Source organism: Sodiomyces alcalophilus, assembly GCF_042370955.1.
Source record: "Sodiomyces alcalophilus JCM 7366 unplaced genomic scaffold ACRALscaffold_2, whole genome shotgun sequence".
Lineage (NCBI taxonomy): Eukaryota > Fungi > Ascomycota > Sordariomycetes > Glomerellales > Plectosphaerellaceae > Sodiomyces > Sodiomyces alcalophilus.
In genome coordinates, this window is record NW_027263533.1 from 595075 (window position 1) to 612779 (window position 17705).

The 17705-nt window shown below is 48.5% G+C and overlaps 6 protein-coding genes across 6 annotated transcripts; 3 read left to right on the forward strand and 3 right to left on the reverse strand.

The window, feature by feature from the left end:
- Window positions 1-6984: 6984 nt before the first annotated feature.
- ACRALDRAFT_1060788 (uncharacterized protein) lies at window positions 6985-8350 on the reverse strand. Its single transcript, XM_071016303.1, has 2 exons — window positions 8057-8350; window positions 6985-8006 (listed from the first exon to the last, which is right to left on the reverse strand). The coding sequence occupies exons 1-2, from the start codon at window positions 8267-8269 to the stop codon at window positions 7392-7394; spliced, it is 828 nt and encodes a 275-aa protein (XP_070876420.1). The 5' UTR covers window positions 8270-8350; the 3' UTR covers window positions 6985-7391.
- Window positions 8351-9311: 961 nt separating this feature from the next.
- On the forward strand, window positions 9312-11557 carry ACRALDRAFT_2032328 (uncharacterized protein). Its single transcript, XM_071020703.1, has 2 exons — window positions 9312-11453; window positions 11504-11557. The coding sequence occupies exon 1, from the start codon at window positions 9382-9384 to the stop codon at window positions 10891-10893; it is 1512 nt and encodes a 503-aa protein (XP_070876421.1). The 5' UTR covers window positions 9312-9381; the 3' UTR covers window positions 10894-11453; window positions 11504-11557.
- ACRALDRAFT_206708 (uncharacterized protein) lies at window positions 10933-12837 on the reverse strand (the record flags this gene model as incomplete). The annotated part of the gene is made up of 12 exons (XM_071022097.1): window positions 10933-11057; window positions 11114-11250; window positions 11288-11453; window positions 11504-11829; window positions 11883-11912; window positions 11979-12227; window positions 12258-12270; window positions 12318-12366; window positions 12407-12523; window positions 12557-12573; window positions 12680-12759; window positions 12800-12837. The coding sequence occupies 12 exons, from the start codon at window positions 12835-12837 to the stop codon at window positions 10933-10935; spliced, it is 1347 nt and encodes a 448-aa protein (XP_070876422.1).
- A 34-nt stretch (window positions 12838-12871) lies between these two features.
- On the forward strand, window positions 12872-14357 carry ACRALDRAFT_1068001 (mitochondrial 37S ribosomal protein mS29; the record flags this gene model as incomplete). Its single annotated transcript, XM_071017511.1, has 2 exons — window positions 12872-13499; window positions 13567-14357. The coding sequence occupies 2 exons, from the start codon at window positions 12872-12874 to the stop codon at window positions 14355-14357; spliced, it is 1419 nt and encodes a 472-aa protein (XP_070876423.1).
- Window positions 14358-14499: 142 nt separating this feature from the next.
- On the forward strand, window positions 14500-14740 carry ACRALDRAFT_2016561 (uncharacterized protein; the record flags this gene model as incomplete). The annotated part of the gene is made up of 2 exons (XM_071019849.1): window positions 14500-14523; window positions 14597-14740. 2 exons carry the CDS (start codon window positions 14500-14502, stop codon window positions 14738-14740), a joined length of 168 nt encoding a protein of 55 aa, XP_070876424.1.
- Window positions 14741-14784: 44 nt separating this feature from the next.
- On the reverse strand, window positions 14785-17541 carry ACRALDRAFT_2025206 (DNA replication licensing factor MCM7; the record flags this gene model as incomplete). Its single annotated transcript, XM_071020297.1, has 5 exons — window positions 14785-14874; window positions 14944-16876; window positions 16951-17087; window positions 17158-17420; window positions 17493-17541. 5 exons carry the CDS (start codon window positions 17539-17541, stop codon window positions 14785-14787), a joined length of 2472 nt encoding a protein of 823 aa, XP_070876425.1.
- Between the last annotated feature and the right edge of the window lie 164 nt (window positions 17542-17705).

Genomic DNA, 17705 nt, shown 5'->3' on the forward strand with positions numbered 1-17705 from the left:
GTATAGCTTTAGGGCTAATAGATATAGAGTCCTGCCCTTTCCCCCTAAATTACCCTGCCTGATTTTTATTCCCTTCTTTTCTATATAAATACCCTAATTAACCTATTCTTTATATAGAAAGCTATACGCGCAGGAGCTTCTTTATATAGCTTTAGGGCCGATAGATAACTAGGCCCGGGGCCTAGCCTATAAGTCTATAGAAGTAACCTGCACGGATTTTTTAGCTTTTCTTTTTACCTTCTTTAGACTATATCTTCTATAGTTCTTCACTATTTCTTTTACTCATAACTATATTAGCCTGATTAGAAGAAAAGGATTTAAATAGTTCCGATTTTAATTAATTTAGCCTGCTAGTTATTAAGTTATTAGTTGGTTTAGTGGTACGTGTTAGATATCTTCGTGGTATTCGAAGCAGACCACGTGCCACTAATCCCGCCTACTCTTTTTAATCCTGCCTGCTATTTTCTGCCGGCAGAGTCACCACCGACCTTTTCCTTATTTTTCCTCTTTTTCCTACTCCGTTTACTACTCTTCTTTTTCCCGATATCTTTATTCCTCTAATTAGCCCGAGCCTAATCCGCCTGCCTATAGTTAATCCGATTAATCCTGTTAATCCTATTAATCCGATTAATCTAGTTAATCTAGTTAATCCCGTTAATCCTACTACTTCTTCTTCCTATTCCTTCGAGCCCGGCCACGATACTACCGCCTCGAAGAGTCCTGCCACGAGACCCGGTTCTATTCTTCGCCCACCGACTCTACGAAAAAACGACCGAACCGCGATACCTTCCTGCCTTCGATAAACCGACCTGCCTCCTATATACTATACCACGCCGCCAAAAAGATCCGACCTACGTGCTTTACGCCTACGAACCGAGAAGTGGACTGCCTACCTTAATATAGGCAGTGGAAAGAGATAGATATACTCTACGTCGCCTGGTTCTGCGTTTTACGTTATTAATCTTTTACTAGGGCCGCCTACGCACTACTACCGCCGCCGCGTTGCCTTATTCCTATAGTCACGACCCGGAACCGAAGAGGCCGCCGCCTGCCCTATATATACGTTCGTCGTTATAGTCTTCTCGAAGACTACGCTAGGGCCGCCGCCTATTTACCGCCGCCGCCGCGTTACTTATTCCTTATACGGAACCGAGGAAGCCGCCGCTGCCGCCTACTCTATACGCACGAAGGACCTATAAGGTCACCTCTATATCTTCGAGGTCACCGTCCTTCGAGCCCGCGTCTTCGAGAAACGTCTTTAGGAATATATACGCACAAGGAAAGATACGGAAGCTATTACTATATAGGCTGCTTATAGATGCCCTAATCAGGGTAATAGAGGTATATTTAGGATAGTTACTGTTTATGTTTAGAAATTATTAAGACCACGGGGCGTGGCTTAATAATTTAGGGCCGATTATAGAGGGGTAGACCCGTATTCCGGGTCTGGACGTTATGGATATCACGTAACCACGTACACGGTCCTAGAGATCTAGTCTTATATACGGCTATTCTTCGGAATAGACCCACTATATCTAGCTAGCTTTTCGTCCGATCTTTCACGATCGTTACCTATCACCTATCATAATCATAATTTATATTATCCTTCCTTTTTCGGATATCTAGACGATCCAGAAGAGCCGACCATAGGCCCGCCTGCCTATCTAGCTATTCGTTCCCCTGATCGGACCACTGCCGACCCTTCTAGAGGCCCGGCGACCGTCTCCTCGGGACCCGTTTAGCTCTAGATACGGACCCGTGACGAGCCTGACCCTCCCTTCGGCTAGCCTATTGGTTAGTTGTTTGTTTTGGCCCTAGCGGAGCCGTTCTGCATAGTGACGGCTTCGCCTTTCTTTAGTATCCTTTTTTTTTCCGCCCTAATTAATAAGAAAGAGACCCGTAATAAAATTAATCGAGATCTCCTAGAACGGATAAAACGGAACTAAAAAACTAGCTAATAGGCTATAAGGCTTATACTACCTCCCCTTAGTCCTTTAATAAACCCTATACGTAGGCACGAACTTTTTTATATCCCGGGATATATACTCCTAATAGAATAAGTCCGAAATCCTCTTAATCGTTTTACCGGAGCTATAATATTTAGCGGTGGGTTTATTATAGAAGGCCTATAGGATCTTTTTCCTTAACCCCTATATATCTAGGATAAAGAGGCGACCTCTAAAAAGGACTAGGCCCTCTTTATCCCTTAACCACGGGTCGGATAACCGGTCCTTTTTAGATAAAGAAATATAAAAGGGATTATCCTTTTAGGCGTCGGCCACCTCTTCCTTTAAACTTAGTAATAAGTCCTCGGAAATACTAGGTGCTTTGCCCGCCTTTTTTACTACTCTTAATATAAATTTACGGGTAAACCTCTTAATAGGCTTTTAACGTTCTGCGTTTAGGTCCGCCTAATCGGAAATATACTACGGCTTCCGTGATAGACTATTAGCCGGATTCTAAGCTCCTAGTCGATACTTAATTTCGAAGTCGAATACCGATAGCTCCTCTAGCTATCGCGTATACTATAGCTTAATCTTTAGCTTATCTATTAGGTACCGATAATTAAGGTGGTCCGTTAGAACTTCTACTAGGGTCTGGCTATAGGCCAGGTAGTGCCTTTAATACCGGAATGCCTTAATAATAGCTATTAACTCCGTGTCCGGAGTCGAATAATTTAACTCCGTACCCCTAAGCTTCCTCGAAAAGAACACAATAGGATACTATACCCGATCTATATATTAACTAATCACCGCCCCTAAAGTAAACCCCGATATATCCGGCTCTAGTCGAATAAGTAACTTAGGATCGAAATACTATAAAACTAAAGCCTCTTAAAACCTTTAGCGTAATTCGTTAAAAGCCTCCTTCTCCCTTATAAATAATATAAATACCCCCTTTACTCTACTCTTCTTTATTAAGTCCGAGAGCGGCGCTATAATCTTTAAGTAGTTCTTAATAAAACACTGGTAGAACCTAGTAAACCCTAGGAAGATTTAGATAGTCTTTACTAAGTTCGGCTCTTACTAATCGCGGATAGCCTTAACCCTAGACTAATCTATATAAACTCTATCTACTCTAATAATAAACCCTAGGAACTCCACCTTTTATATCTTAAACACACACTTCTCGGGATTCGTATATAACGACTACTCCCTTAACCTCCCTAAAACCTTTTTAATATATACTTAATAAACCTCGAGGTCCTTATTATAAATTAAGATATCGTCTAGATAAACTATATAAATCGTATCGACTAGCCTACTTAATACCTAGTTAATATACCGTTAAAAACTAGCTAGGGTATTAGTAAGCCTAAAAGGCATAACTAAGTACTCGAAATAACTATAACGAGTCCTAAAAGCTATCTTCTACTTATCGCCGGGTCGTATATAAAGTCGATAATAGGCGTCCTTAAGGTCTAGCTTAGTAAAAACCTTTAATAATAAAAGTCGGTCTATAATCTTATATATTAACGGGAGCGGCGTGCGGTCCTTATAAGTAACCTTATTTAACCCCCGATAATCTATATATAATCTTAACTTCCTACCCTTTTTCGGTATAAAAAAAATAAAAGCACCTATAGGGCTAATAGAATAACGGATCTAACCTTTAGCGAGGGCGCCCTAAAGGTACTCCCGTAACGCCGCTAGCTCCTCCTCCGCTAATAGATAAATCGGCCTAAATAAGGGCGTTTTCCCTTCCTTTAACTCGATTATATAGTCCTATTAGTAATAACCAGGCAGCTTACCGGCCTCTTCTACGTTAAATATATCTAAGAACTTATAATATTACTCCGGTATAGCTACTAATAACTCTTCTTAACCCACGGGTAAGGGGTCCTCCGGGGGTTCGGGTAGTAGTTTAGGTAGGGGAGTAGGCGTGGTCGTGTCCTCTAAGATATAAGCTTAAACACGGCTAACCCGCGCTACCTAAGACCTAATAAGCCTAATAGTTACCTTCGCCCTATTTATAGCCCTCTTTAACTCCTTCCGTAAACCCACGAATTTTAACTCCTCCTTTTAAATCCGAAATATCTAACTTTTCTTTACCTAGTTAATTATCGGGTTATACTTAGTTAACTAGGGGATCCTAAGGATAACCTCTAACCTATCTTTACTTAAATCTATAATATATAACTCTATATACTATATCCGTATACGATTCTAACTATCTATAATCCGAACTATAAATAGGATTAATCTAAGTATCTAGGTTATATATTCCTTATTTAATTACCTAACTTCCTTAGGCAGTCTAGTAATTATTTTACCGGGGGGTATTACGCGTTTATCGATAATATCGAAGTCGGTAGCGCTATCCAGAATTATAACTTAACGGTCCTATCCACTATTTAGTCGTATATTAAGCTTTACCCTTACTAGACTAGGGGGAGGGTCCGACTTTAATAGCGCGTTATCCTAGGCCTAACCCTATAAGGCTTAGCGTAAGGCTTATACCTAACCTAAAGTGGGTCGACTAGGGGCTATAGCCTCCTAATTAGGGTTAGTAACTAAGGTAAAGCTTTAACCGGCCCGCCTTTTCCGTAAATAAGGATAAAAAGGTCGAATATACCCTTTTTCTTTATATTCGTAATATTTCCGAGGGCCTAAGAATTCCGAGGTTCCGCTAGGGTTATCCCGCGGTTAGGCAGGGGCAGTAGTAATAGCCGCGGTTATAATAGTAGGGGGCGTAGGCGAATCTTCTTATAAACCACTAGCCTAGGATACTAAGGATTTACTAATAGTCCCGCGCTTCCTTTTATAACCCTAATTACGGGATATATATAAGTAATAGCCGCGATCCCGATTAAACGGTTTACCTTTATAAGATAATATAACCTTAGCTTAGTAAGCCGCGACGTTTAGCTCCTAGAAGGTCTTAGGCAAAATTCTAGTAATAATTTAATCGCGTAGAGGTTTATTTAATTTAGATATAATAAACTATATACACTATTTATCAGGAAGGGGGATAAATACCTTATTAAATAAGGAATCTAACTTATTAAGGAATTAATTATAGGTTTAACCGGGTTACTAAAAGGTCCGTTCCGAAAAGATCTATTCCGTAACTAATAACTCGCGGGTCTTATTATCGATTAATTACTTAGTTAAGAAGGCCTTTAGCTTAGCCTATACCGCCTTTATTAAAGAACTATAGGTCCTCCTTTAGTAAGCTTATTAACGGGACTTCGTATTCCTCTTAAGATAACTAGCGGTAAAATAAACCTTCTTCGCCTCCGTTATAAAACTAACTAGATTAAGGTAAAAGCGTTCCTTAATCTCTTTTATAAAGGTTCTAAACTAGTTATACGACTTATTATCTTATTTTAGGGTAGGAAGGTTTACCTTAAATAAACCGCCGCGACCACCTTAGGGATAATAATAGTTCGCTAAATAAAGGGGTAGGGTAGTATCTAGGTCCTTATTATAATAAATAGCTTCTAGACGCTCTAACTTACGCTATTATTACTTATATTCCTTATAGTAGTTTAGGAGGAAGTCTAGCTCCTCGGGAAGCAGTTAATCTAAAGGATAGTTCTTTAGCTCCTTAATATTAAAATATATATCCGACTAAGGGTAAGATAGTGGCTTTATAGTATTAACCGGGGGAGCCGTGGATATTTTATGCTAAGGGGCTATAGGAGACTCACGCTAAGGTGCTAGAAGCGGTTCTGGTTATAGCTTTAGAGGGCCCTACGGGATAATAGTTTCCTGTTTACTAGGCAGAGGCGCGGTGGTATTATTTCTAGGACTAGGAGGTAGCGTATACTTATAAACCGATTCGTGATCTCCGTCCTCGGGAGGAGTAATACTAAAGCGCGTATAAGGGGGTATAGTTATTTATTAGCTAACTAATAAAGGTAAACTATACTTATAACTCTTAATAGTTATTATACCTATTAAAACGGTTTAGCGAATAATATATTAGGGGGTTTTTATGTAAAGAGTAAAGAGACGTTATAAGATAATAAAAGGATAATATAAACTAATAGGTTAAATTAAGAGTTAAATTATTCGCTAAACCTCTAAGTTAGGAGTTTAGCTTTATTTATCCCTTTTATAGATAACTAGAGCCTTTTCCCCGAGAACCTTATAGAATCCCCCTGAAAGTATTCCTAGGACCACGATCTATCCGCCGGTAGTCCTCCTTATTACACTATACTAGACCGGCCCGGATAGTATTAGTCCCGGAGCCGACTCGACTACCTATCTCCGGACACCATACCCTATCTAATCCCCTTCGTGACCGCCAAAACGCATTATTCCCTCCTATTCAGGCTATCCCTGTCTTCGACGAATTGTACCTGTGATAGCTTATTACGAATATCGCTTTTTATAAAGCTATATAGGGTATAACTGCTAGAGTAAGTTAGTTCTAATATATATACTATATATAAGTTAATTATATTATATTATACTAGTTATTCCTTATATATACTATAAAGTGATTATTACTAAGGCTATAGTATAGCTTACTATATATTTATAAGTATTAAATCTAGATACTAATATTATAATATTTAAAGAAGACGCAACTTAAATACTTAAAAGCATTAAGAATATCCCGGCTAAGGAGAAGACTATATAATAGGCATATTACTATTATATTCTTAGTTAGCTTATAATATAATAAATAATTATATTTTATACTATATATATTAATATATTAAGTATTATAACTTACTTTTCTTAGTATATATATAAAGAGTATAGTATTTAGCCTCTTATTTATAGTCTATAATTATTATTAATATTTTACTATAGTATGTATACTATTATATATAGTATATACCTTAAAATACCACCTTAATATATACTTAGAAAAAGTGTAATTTTTCCCCTAACATTACAAAATTACATTACAAATTATATGTAATGTAATGTAATGTAATGTAATTTTTTTAAAATAAATTACATTACAAATTACATTACATGTAATGTAATTTTTTTCAAATAAATTACATTACATTACATGTAATTTGTAATGTAATTTGTAATTTGTAATTTTTCTTTAATGCTCTGACGACAGGTAGAAGATGGCATAGGTAGTTATAATGACGGTATCTAAGTTGATTTTAGGGTGGTTAAGGCGATGCCATCACTTATACATTCTGACCTGTTGGCCCGTCGAAGCTCAATAGTTCGCCATCCTCTCATACCCATTCATCCACTCTAGTCAAGTATACCTACCTCGTGGCCATATACACCTACGGCTTACGTCTCGGAAAACGCTTGTCCCCTCTCAGAACAGGACCTCCTCCGTATCTTGGTCGACTCCAGGAGGGATTGATTGGACATTCCTCGAGAGCAGGCAAGTCTACCTTTTACTCGCTGTGTAACATCCCGCGTAGTCCCCGTATACGCAGCGCAATGTGGACTCGGAGCTCCTCAGGACCACTTTTCAGGCCGAACACGCCTATACAAAAACCATTGCCAGTCATTGTCCCATGGGTAAATTAGATCGGCCATGTCAAGGAGTATTCCAGAGGCCCAGTTTGCCGCTGGTAAACACGGCGCGAAACAAAACCCACTTCGCCAGAGTAGATCCAGCCCTTCCTGTATCTCCTCCGCCGTAGGAGCAGACTCCATGTCGACAGGAATATATTCGTAAACGATTGCATAATACCTCTCATCATCTTCGAGGTCAGGAAAATGCAGTTTGCTGTCACCCGTTCTCTTCGCTTGTATGCGTAAGGGAAGCGAAGTCAGCATTGTTCCAGGCACCGTCGTCCAGCCGAAGCATTGCCGAAACCGGGGCAACTTGGAGACGGCAATATATTTTGGAGGAGAATACTCGCGGGAACTTTGCCGTTCTTGACCTTCGGTAGAGAATGCATGTAAATTGGCTGTGATGTGGCGTGGTTTTTGAGGGTGAGAGCGTAGATGGATCGGCCTTTTTGCCCTTTGGATAGCGGTTTGGATCATCTGGAGAATCGCGACATTACAGCTCTCCCTCTCAAAAGCCCAGTATCGAGAGTCAACGGGTTCGAGGTTTTGCCAAAACTAACCTATGTAAGGGCCTAGTTTATGTAGAACGCTTGGCTCGTACTTACCACTTTAACGGCATATACCTGTTTATTAATGTGTGCCTTCCAGACAACCCCATCAACACCAGCGCCGAGCATTTCACCGAATTTTATCTCCGTGTGAGACGAGGGGAATGCTCTCAGCTGTGGATAGGCAAAGCTTTTCCAAGAGCAGTCTGGAGGTCCTTCTAGCGGCTTATCGGTGATGAAAGGCAATGCCGCCCCGTCTTGTGCGTCCATGGTGACAGAAATCGTGATGTGCGGGTGTGGGATGATCTGGAGAGATGCGATGTGATGGGTTCAGGCCCAGCTGCCCACGAATTTGGGAGCTTGGTACAACGTACGTCCGGCCACCCGCACAGACGTGTGGGGTACTACTCCCTTTCCGAAGTATTTCCCTACCTAGGTAGGCATGCATATGTCAGAACACGAATATCGTACAAAGTGTTACTTGTGTCCCATTGTCGACTATGAAAAGGTACTACTCTACGATGTCAAATATATAGGCAAAAGAGGGGGAAAAAACACTGTAGTACATCCATCAGAAGTACCTCCGTATTCGGACCAGTGTGACGTGGCCTTACAATTATACCCGACAGCCTTATCGGGGACCTTGCGCACAAATGCCTGACAGCATATTCGTATATACGTGCAGGTAGAGTACCAACGGTACTAACGTACCCATCCCATGTCCTGTACATAGGTACGAAGGGAGAGGGTGTAACTTCGTAGGTGACACGCGTGGGTGGGTTAGAAGCTACTCTTCATTTATGGGCTACCCACCTACCCACTATACATACCTACCTATGCACGGGATATGCACGAAGGGGTGTGTGCTTTTGTGTGAGCGTGGGTGAGCAAGCGAAATAATGACAATAAGAAGATGGTGTGTGTGTTGGTGTTAGATCCCTTGGACAAATGCGTTGTAGGAGCGGTTGGTAAACAGGTAGGAGTGACGGACGGCAGGATGGGCGGCTTGCTGACGTGGCTGAGTTATTATTTGGCGCACCCAGAGCCAGCTAGCCATACGAAGTAGATACCATCGGTCGTCCTCATTCGGTATCCATAGGCGGTTAGTCTCGGGACCCCGAGTAACGCGGCAAAGCAGTTCCGTTGGCGCCAGTGTGCTGTAGAATGCATGGGTGGCCGTGTGAATAAGCGCCTGGTTGCAGTGACTGTGCAGGTAAGCAGGCAGCTACGTTGTAATTAGATAAAATGCTCAGACTGCGGAGTGGGTGCCTGGTCATAACGGACATTTGAATGAGCACCTGGCCAGAGTGGGCGCGTTGGTGAGCAGGCAGAAAGGGTAAGGAGGGCGGACTCGATCAGAGGCTGCACCAACGGGCAATCGGATGAACCAGAAGCATGAGGGTCTATCCTGTCGTGCGAGTGTTGCGAGTGTTCGTTTCCTAATCGGCCTGTCTATAAGAAGAGCCGGTGGTAGCGATGATGCAAGAAACCTGGGAGGGCAACCGACAGCGACAGCCATTCCCACCACTCATCCCTTTGCAAGTATCATCACAACCATCATGCCAACTATCTTGAAAGCTCTATCCTCTCCGAACCCTAATCTCGAATCCTTGTATGAACCAGGGCCGAACACCAGGGTCAACCACTCCAGCCTCGTTCACAACTGGACAGCATGGAAGGAGTTCAACTACACTCGGCTCTCGTCCCTCTATGAGGAGGAGCTGGCTCTTGACTTTGATGGAGACTACAATATAACTTTTCTTCGACGTGATGGCGAAATCTACTCTGAAAGCACCCTAGAGAGTGTCAGCGCTCGATTCATACACCCTGCCGTTAACCAAGCCCTCGACAGGGTTGCGAGGAAGCATAACGAGATCCCAATTTATGCCGCCCCAGGATCGGGGGGTACGCAAACGGATTGGACCGTCACTTGCGACGACAGACGTTGGTCATACGGCTCTTTTTCCATTCGCAGGGATCTTGTTTGTGGCGAGACAAAACTGGTGAAAAAATGGTCACCGGAAATGCACAGAGCAGATCCTGAACAGTGGTCACAGCCAGTATCCCAAGTCCAAAAATACTGCAAGGACGCGATGACTCGGTACGGTTTCATCCTTACAGAGGGTGGTATTACTGTCCTCCGCTTCCGTCTAGAACCCACCGGCTCTGGCATAGCAACGCCTCGCCCACGTCGAGATGCATATTCGACTGCTGACCCAGTTCCTGGACGGAGGGCCACGTCAGTCAACACGATATCGACTGAAATCGCGACTAGTGTTTCGAGTGCCGTTTCGAATCTCTCACTTGGAGATTTGCACTGGCCCGAATATGCCTTTGTTCCCTGGAAAGCTCATGGCAGAGGGCGGCTTACTGTGAGATTGGCTCTTTTCTTCCTTAGCCTCCTGGCCAGAGGATCAGTTGATCTCGAGTATGACTATCCTCCCCTGGACAGTTGGACCGAGCTGAAGCCATCTGGCTTTCGACATAACACCACCTTACGTCAAGTGAGGAAGTTGCCCGCCGGTGCGAACGTTCACAACGCACAGTCGGAATCGCAGCCAGAGCCCGAGGATGACGCCGGACCGTCAGGACACGCACACGAGTACCCAACTGAATCCCCAGGTAATACTGAGGCCAGCTCTCCAGTGCTGGAGGCGATCCAAGTCGTAACGCCCGAGTATAAGTTGGTGACATGCTGGACGGAGAATGGTTCTGTCGTGTTTAGGTACCGCGGCAAGATTAGGGAAACTAAGGCGCGTCACTGGAAGTCGTTTGATCAGGGTGGTTGGATATACTTCGACAAAGACAAAGGCCGCACATACTGGACTCGAGATGAGCCATCCCCGAAAAGTCTACCCAAGCATGAACCCAAGCGCGAGTCCTCAAGAAAGTAGGTAGGCCGCGTCGGCTTTCGTTTCTTGGTCTGTTCAGCATCATCTTCGCCTTGCGGGCCAACTCTTCAACAGAGTTGCATCCGATTTTGAGCTGTGGAGGAGCTGGGCTAGATTGATATGATACTTCCTATTCTCAATTTGAATATAATTCCCCAAGAACTTGTCTGGTGACCCAAGCCCATGGACGTGAGTATTGCGTTCGATATAATGTCTGCCAAACGGCTGGTCCAGATTGGTGAGTGCATCAGTCTAGACGACGCTTGAGAGACGCGTGTCGTATGGCCGATGTCATGTGGTTCTGCAGAGTTGTGCATCGAGCACCCCAAGCACCGTTGGCGTTCATGGCGATGGGATGTCCTCACGCGTCATTGCAGTGTTCGGTATAAACTCTCACTGGGTGAACCAGCCTAGTTTTCTGAGAGTCTCTACTGCCGCAGTACGATCGATCTCGCAGAGTAAATATGGCTTGTCCCTAGGTGGAATATGCAGAGGCACAGTAGAGCCTTCGGGCAAGGTGGTAAGAAGACGAATGGCTTCGACAATCGGCGTATGAACGATTTCTGGTGTCCGGCGTCAGTGGGAAACTCAGATCTAGGACGTAGCCACATACTGGTCCTGGTCGCCTCCCGGCCCATTATCACATCGGCTTGCGCCTGCCGTATCGGTATAGGATTGGGCTGTGAGTGTCCTGGATGGGCATCGCCTTGTCTGGGAGTGGTGGACCTGCGAACTGATTGTATCTGCGTCTGTCCTGGATTAGGGTTATCCATTCTAGGAACGGTCATGGCCGTGTGATTACCACCTGCCTCGTTGATTGTGATTTCATCCTCGCCAAGCATGTTGGCCGCCTCGTCCGTCCTGTTTCGATGACCGTCCGCATCCGGGGTGTTTTGATCATCGCCCGGTTCGTTCCAACTTCCCAACTCATCGTCCATGCTTGCTGACGAAGCATGACTGGCCCCCGGGCGGGTAGAGCGTTTGGCTGGGACATTTTCCGGATCGTCTCGAGACCGCAGGCGCTTCCGAGTGGCATTCAATTCATGTCCATGGAGGAATGGAAAGTGCTTTTTTTTTTTTGTAGGCACATTGCGGACGGGCTGAAATGGGCTCGGATTTCGTCAGGTCGGCTGAGCCACCAATCCTGGAGACCAGTACAGAGTTCCTCTTCGTCTTCGAATGCGCTCACATCCATCAACCATTGACTGGCGATGGAGACGGTCGATAAGATGAAGACCTCGACTCCTGCTTTTTCATGGAGCAGCTCGCGAACCTTCCGGGCCTCCCCCTCCTGTGCCTCTGGAGCGTCGAGGTTGGTTTGTTCCCAGTTCCCCAGTCTGCCGCGACTCTCGCCAGTTTCTGTTCACTGATGAAATTGGTCTCATGGAAAGTCATCAGTGTTTTCTGTAGGTGTTGGGCAAACTGACTCAGGGAATGGCGGCATTTCATGGTTGATATTGATGGACGGGTGGGCAACTGGGTGGCGGGGACGGTTGGGCTGGGAATATCTTACCACTGATAGAGACGTGTTTCCATGTTTCCATTTATCGAACTCGTTGTCTGGCGTGAGGTGAGGTAGGTACAGTGAGACGTGAGTAAGCAAAAGTGATGAGTAGGTAACGCGCATAGATGGCTAAGAAACTACTCGTCATAATTGATTACCCACTATACCCAGGTACATACCTATGCCAATCCCACACCATGTTGTTCCACGATAAGATAAGAGCGGATCAATCGGCCAATGCCTCCGATAACAGCGCCAAAAAATAAGGTACCTACGAATACGTACCGGTAGACTCAATGGACGGGGATGGCCAATCAGGGTCCACTTGAAGCTCCAGCCGTAAAATCTGGCGACGACCCTTGAACCTCGACCACGACCTCGACCACGCGACGTCTTGAACAACACCAAATACACCAGGGCGGATGGCCGGATAGCGCCTCCATCGGACCGTGAAACTGCCTTCTAGAACCGGCCGTAATGGCTTCCATCCATTGTTCTCGGGGCCTGACAGGGCCGACGTCTAGCCTGCGGCTGGCGCCCCGGATCACCCCCATCATCACCTGGGCGGCTCCCTTTTCAACCACACCCGCCGTCGACAGCAAGGTACCGAACGCGAAGAAGCCTCTTCAGGTCATCGGCAGACACATTCGTCGGGGAAAGATTGCGCAAAACTCCAAGAAGAAGCGTGAGATTGTACGAATCAAGAAGCCCGAGCCCGGCCAGCGCAAGGCTTTCCGGAAACGCATCCAGCTCAGCAACAGCAATGCCGCTGCCGTCACTGGCCTCCCCGTCCTAGAAGCCGAGACCATGGCGAGCAAGGAGAACCTCTGCCGGATGGTCGGCCTCCCCGACAAGCTCGTGGACCAGCTGCGTGCGCTGGAGGCGTTCAAACCCACCCAGTTCTGGGGCTTGTTCAGGAAACCTCACATGCTCGTGCGGACCGAGACGGTCTCGCTCATGGAGAGGCTGAATGAGGCGGCCACGCAGAAGCAGACTCTGAGGACAGTCTTGACGGGGGGAAAGAACTCGGGCAAGAGCCTCATGCTGCTCCAGGCCATGTCGCATGCCCTGCTCAACAAATGGGTCGTCATCAACATTCCCGAAGGTAAGCTTCCAAAGGTTTTCCACAGCCGCAAAAAAACAAAAGAAAATAACTAACCAACACCCTGCAGCCCAAGACCTCGTCAATGCAAACACAGAGTACTCCCCTGTCCCGAACACCTCCCCCATGCAATTCTTCCAACCCACCTACTGCCTCAGCCTCCTCCAGATGATCCTCAAGGCCAACGGCGAGGTTCTCAAGGCCTACAAGCTCAGCAAAAACTACAGCGACCTCCAGCTGATCCACCTCCCCGAGGACGGGACCCTGTACGACCTCGCCGCCGCCGCCAAGGAAGCCGAGTTCGCCTGGCCGGTCGTCCAGGCGCTCTGGCACGAACTCACCGCCGTCCCCGGCCGGCCGCCCGTCCTCCTCACCGTCGACGGCCTCTCGCACCTCATGAAGCAGAGCGCCTACCGCGACCCGTCCTTCAACATCGTGCACGCCCACGACCTGACCCTCGTGCGCCTCCTGGTCGACGCCCTGGCCGGCCACACGCCCTTTGCCAACGGCGGCGCCGTCGTCGCCGGCACCAGCCGCAGCAACGCCCCGCGCTCCGCCAGCATGGAGCTCGCCCTCGCCCAGGTCGCGGCCCGGAACGCCGGCCTGGAGGACGTCCCGGCCGCGGACCCGTACCGCCGCGACTACGACCCGCGCGTGTACGAGGCGGTGTGCAACGTCGATGTCCTCGAGGTCAACGGCATCAGCAAGCTCGAGGCCCGCGCGGTCATGGAATACTGGGTTGCGAGCGGCGTGTTGCAGACCACCGTCAACGAGGCGACGGTGACGGAGAAGTGGTCGATTGGCGGGCATGGTCTTCTCGGCGAGATGGAGAGGGCGGCGCTTGAGAATATCAGGCTGTAAAAGGGATTGGGAATGTTTTGGTCCGAGTTGCTCTATCCCGTGTAATATGTGCAGCATAGTGTAAAATGTACTATATACAATTGAGTTGCGATGCAGAGAGTTGAGTTAGAGGCGAGACGGATATCGTGTCGCTTGGTGTTCAATGTGCTCCTATGCCCAGCATGCAGTGACCCAGCAGACTGCAACCTACTAAGCACATCCATGACAAGTTAAAGATTGTGAATTTAGACGTCTTGTAGAAATATGACGAGTTCTTTCTCTCTTCATTCTCTAGTCTCCTCATCCACCCGTTCATTGACCTCCAGTATCCCAACGCCATAACCTGCAGGCAATGCGAGACGACAAGCGCGGCGCAGCAGCAAAAGCAAACCAAATCGCGATAAATAATGGCCAGCTCGGAACGAAAGAGTAGTGCAACTAGTCCAAGTTACAGGTCCATGCTGTCCTCCCTATCTGCGTTGTTGCCCGAAGCGTCGATGAAGACGAGTCTCGTCATGTTGCCCGCCGTTTGCCAGACCTGTTCGCATGTTAGCAAGATATTGTCTCCGCAAAAGAAGATAAAGAAAGAAAGGGCGGTTAAACGTACGTCGAGCTCGGTATACTCTTCCAAAGCAGCCAGCCACTGGTCCTCGGTGAACCCCTTGGCAATGACGCGCTCCTTGACCTTGCGCAGACTCAGCTCAACACCAAACTCGTCCTCGTCGTCGACGTCGTCGGGCCGGCACGCGCCGCTATCGGCGAGCGACTTGACAAGATTGTAAATGCGGCTGCTGGCGTTGAGGCGGCTGCGACCTCCTGTTCCCTGGTCGGTGGCAAGGCTCTCCTTGGAGGCCTCGAGGAGGCGCAGGGCTTCGACGACGTCGTCCTGGTCGACGAGGTTGCTGAAGCGCAGGCGGGCGAGGGCCTGGGAGAGGCGGATGACGGCGACGAGGGAGCGCGGGGTCACGTGGGCGGTCTGCTCGCCCCGCTTCTCGGCGCGCTGCTGGGTGGCGCGCATGCGCACGTACGTCTTTTGGATGTAGTCGGTGGCGCCCTTGGACAGGGTGGGGCGGTAGGTGCGGGCCTGGGCGATGTAGGAGCGGATCTCGTGCGGGGAGAAGGTGACGTCGTCGTCGTCGTTGACGGGCGGGTGGCGCGAGTGCATGTGCACGTAGGTGACGTGCTCGGCGAGCTGGGCGTCGGTGTCGCGGTTGGGGGTGTCGAGGAGGAGGAAGAGGATGTCGAAGCGCGAGAGGAGGGCGGCGGGCAGGTTGATGTTCTCGACGGGCGAGATGCGCGGGTTGTAGCGGCCGTAGACCGGGTTGGCGGCGGCCAGGATGGCGGTGCGGGCGTTGAGGGTGGTGGAGATGCCGGCCTTGGAGATGGAGATGGTCTGCTGCTCCATGACTTCGTGGATGGCGGTGCGGTCGTTGTCGTCCATCTTGTCAAACTCGTCGATGCAGCAGACGCCGTTGTCGGCCAGGACGAGGGCGCCGCCTTCGAGGACCATGTCGTCGGTGACGGGGTCGCGCATGACGGCGGCGGTCAGGCCGACACCGCTGCTTCCGCGGCCCGAGGTGTAGACGCCCCGGGGCGCCACCTTGGAGATGTATTTGAGGAGCTGGGACTTGGCGACACCGGGATCGCCCATGAGACAAATGTTGATGTCGCCGCGGATCTTCATGCCATCGCCGACCTCCTTGGTGACGCCGCCGATGAGGAGCAGGAGCAGGGCCTTCTTCACGTCGAGGTGGCCGTAGATTTCGGGGGCGATGGACTTGGCCAGCAGTTCGTAGACCTGGCCCGACTGGCGGTACTTTTCAATGCGTCGGATGAGGCGCGGGTCGATCATCATGTCCGAGTAGGCCAGCTTTTGCTGGGTGATGTGGTGGGCCTCGATGTACGTGTCGGTCAGGAGACCGGCGCGAATGGCCTGGAAGCCGGTGTACGGGGTGGGTAGGAAGATGCCGGCGATATCGACAATGTCACCCGTATTGATCATGCGCACCGTGGAGCCGTAGCAGTGCACGGTAAGCATTCGCGGAATCTGGCCTATGGGCACCTGCTCGGCCAGCTCCTGTACCTTGACCTCCTGGAAGGGGAGGAACTTGGACGCGCGCGACGAGGGATGCAGCTGACCCTGGGTCTGGTTCGCCTTGCAGTCCCCGGAGGGGCAGGTGGTCAAGGGCCCGAACTGCTTGTCGGTCACGGGCTGGAAAATCTCGCAGCCGCAGCGGTCGCAAGTATATGCGCTGACCTGGACGAGGGGCTTGACGTCGGAGACTCGGGTGGCGATGGCACGGATGGTGATCATGTGGCCGACGTGCTCGGCACGAACCTCACGCACGGCCATGGGCTTCTGGGGGTGCTCTAGGGTTGTGGTCCTCGGCTTGAAGACCAGGGTATAGCGACGGGTGAGCTCTGCGGGGAATTTGTCCTGGCTGATGGTGGGATCTCCTTCTTGCGAGGCGGCGTTTTCTAGTTCCTTGTTTCGGTCTTGTCTCCTCGCCATCAAGACGTCGAGGACATCGTCTTTGAAACTGCGCAGCCGTGGTCAGCAGGGAGCCGTGGAGAAGAAGCAACTTTTTGAATGGATGGTGCTCATGGTACGTACGTAATGTCGTTACTCGGGGCGGGCATCTGGTTATCGACGGCTCTTGAGAAAAGCTCGACATAGCGTTTGGTGTTCGTCTCGATGGACTCGACCAGCTTCAACTGTTCACCGGTATCGGCCTCATGTTGTCTCTCCCACTGCAGAGATGAGCGAGTTAGCTTCGCTCGACTATGATCAAACAAGAGACAGACAAGGAGGCATGCTTACACTCTCGAGGTCATCCAAGTCAATGATGATCTGGTTAATCTTGCGATCGGCCAGGTCTTGTAGGAGCCGCTGGTACTTGGGTTGGGGCGCGCGGCGGGCCTGCTTCTGGCTCCGAGTTTGTCGTACACCGCTGTCGTCGTTCATGAGTTCATCTTCCTCGTCATCGTCAAGGTCGCCGTCGTCTATTGTAATGTTGCCGAGGGCGTGTGATATAGTCTGCTCCGATAGAGCCTTGAAGTCTTGGAGGAAAAGGTCAAAGGCCTCTGTATGCTGTCATTAGTTTGTGCTCTTCCAGGGGCAGTCGGGATGATGGGGAATATATATGTTGGCTGTACTTTGCTGAGCGTCGTACTGGACAGGCGCCTTGTACCGACGAAGCGCCATGATTAACGGATGGTCGACGATGGGCAAGTGTTGCGATGCGACGAAATAGAGTGTCTTATATTGTTATGCTGTTTTATACGCGCCGGGGCGTTGGATTCGTTGACCAAAGGACCAAGGAAGCGTTGAGAGAGGACGGCTCGGACGATAGTAACCCCAGGCCTGGA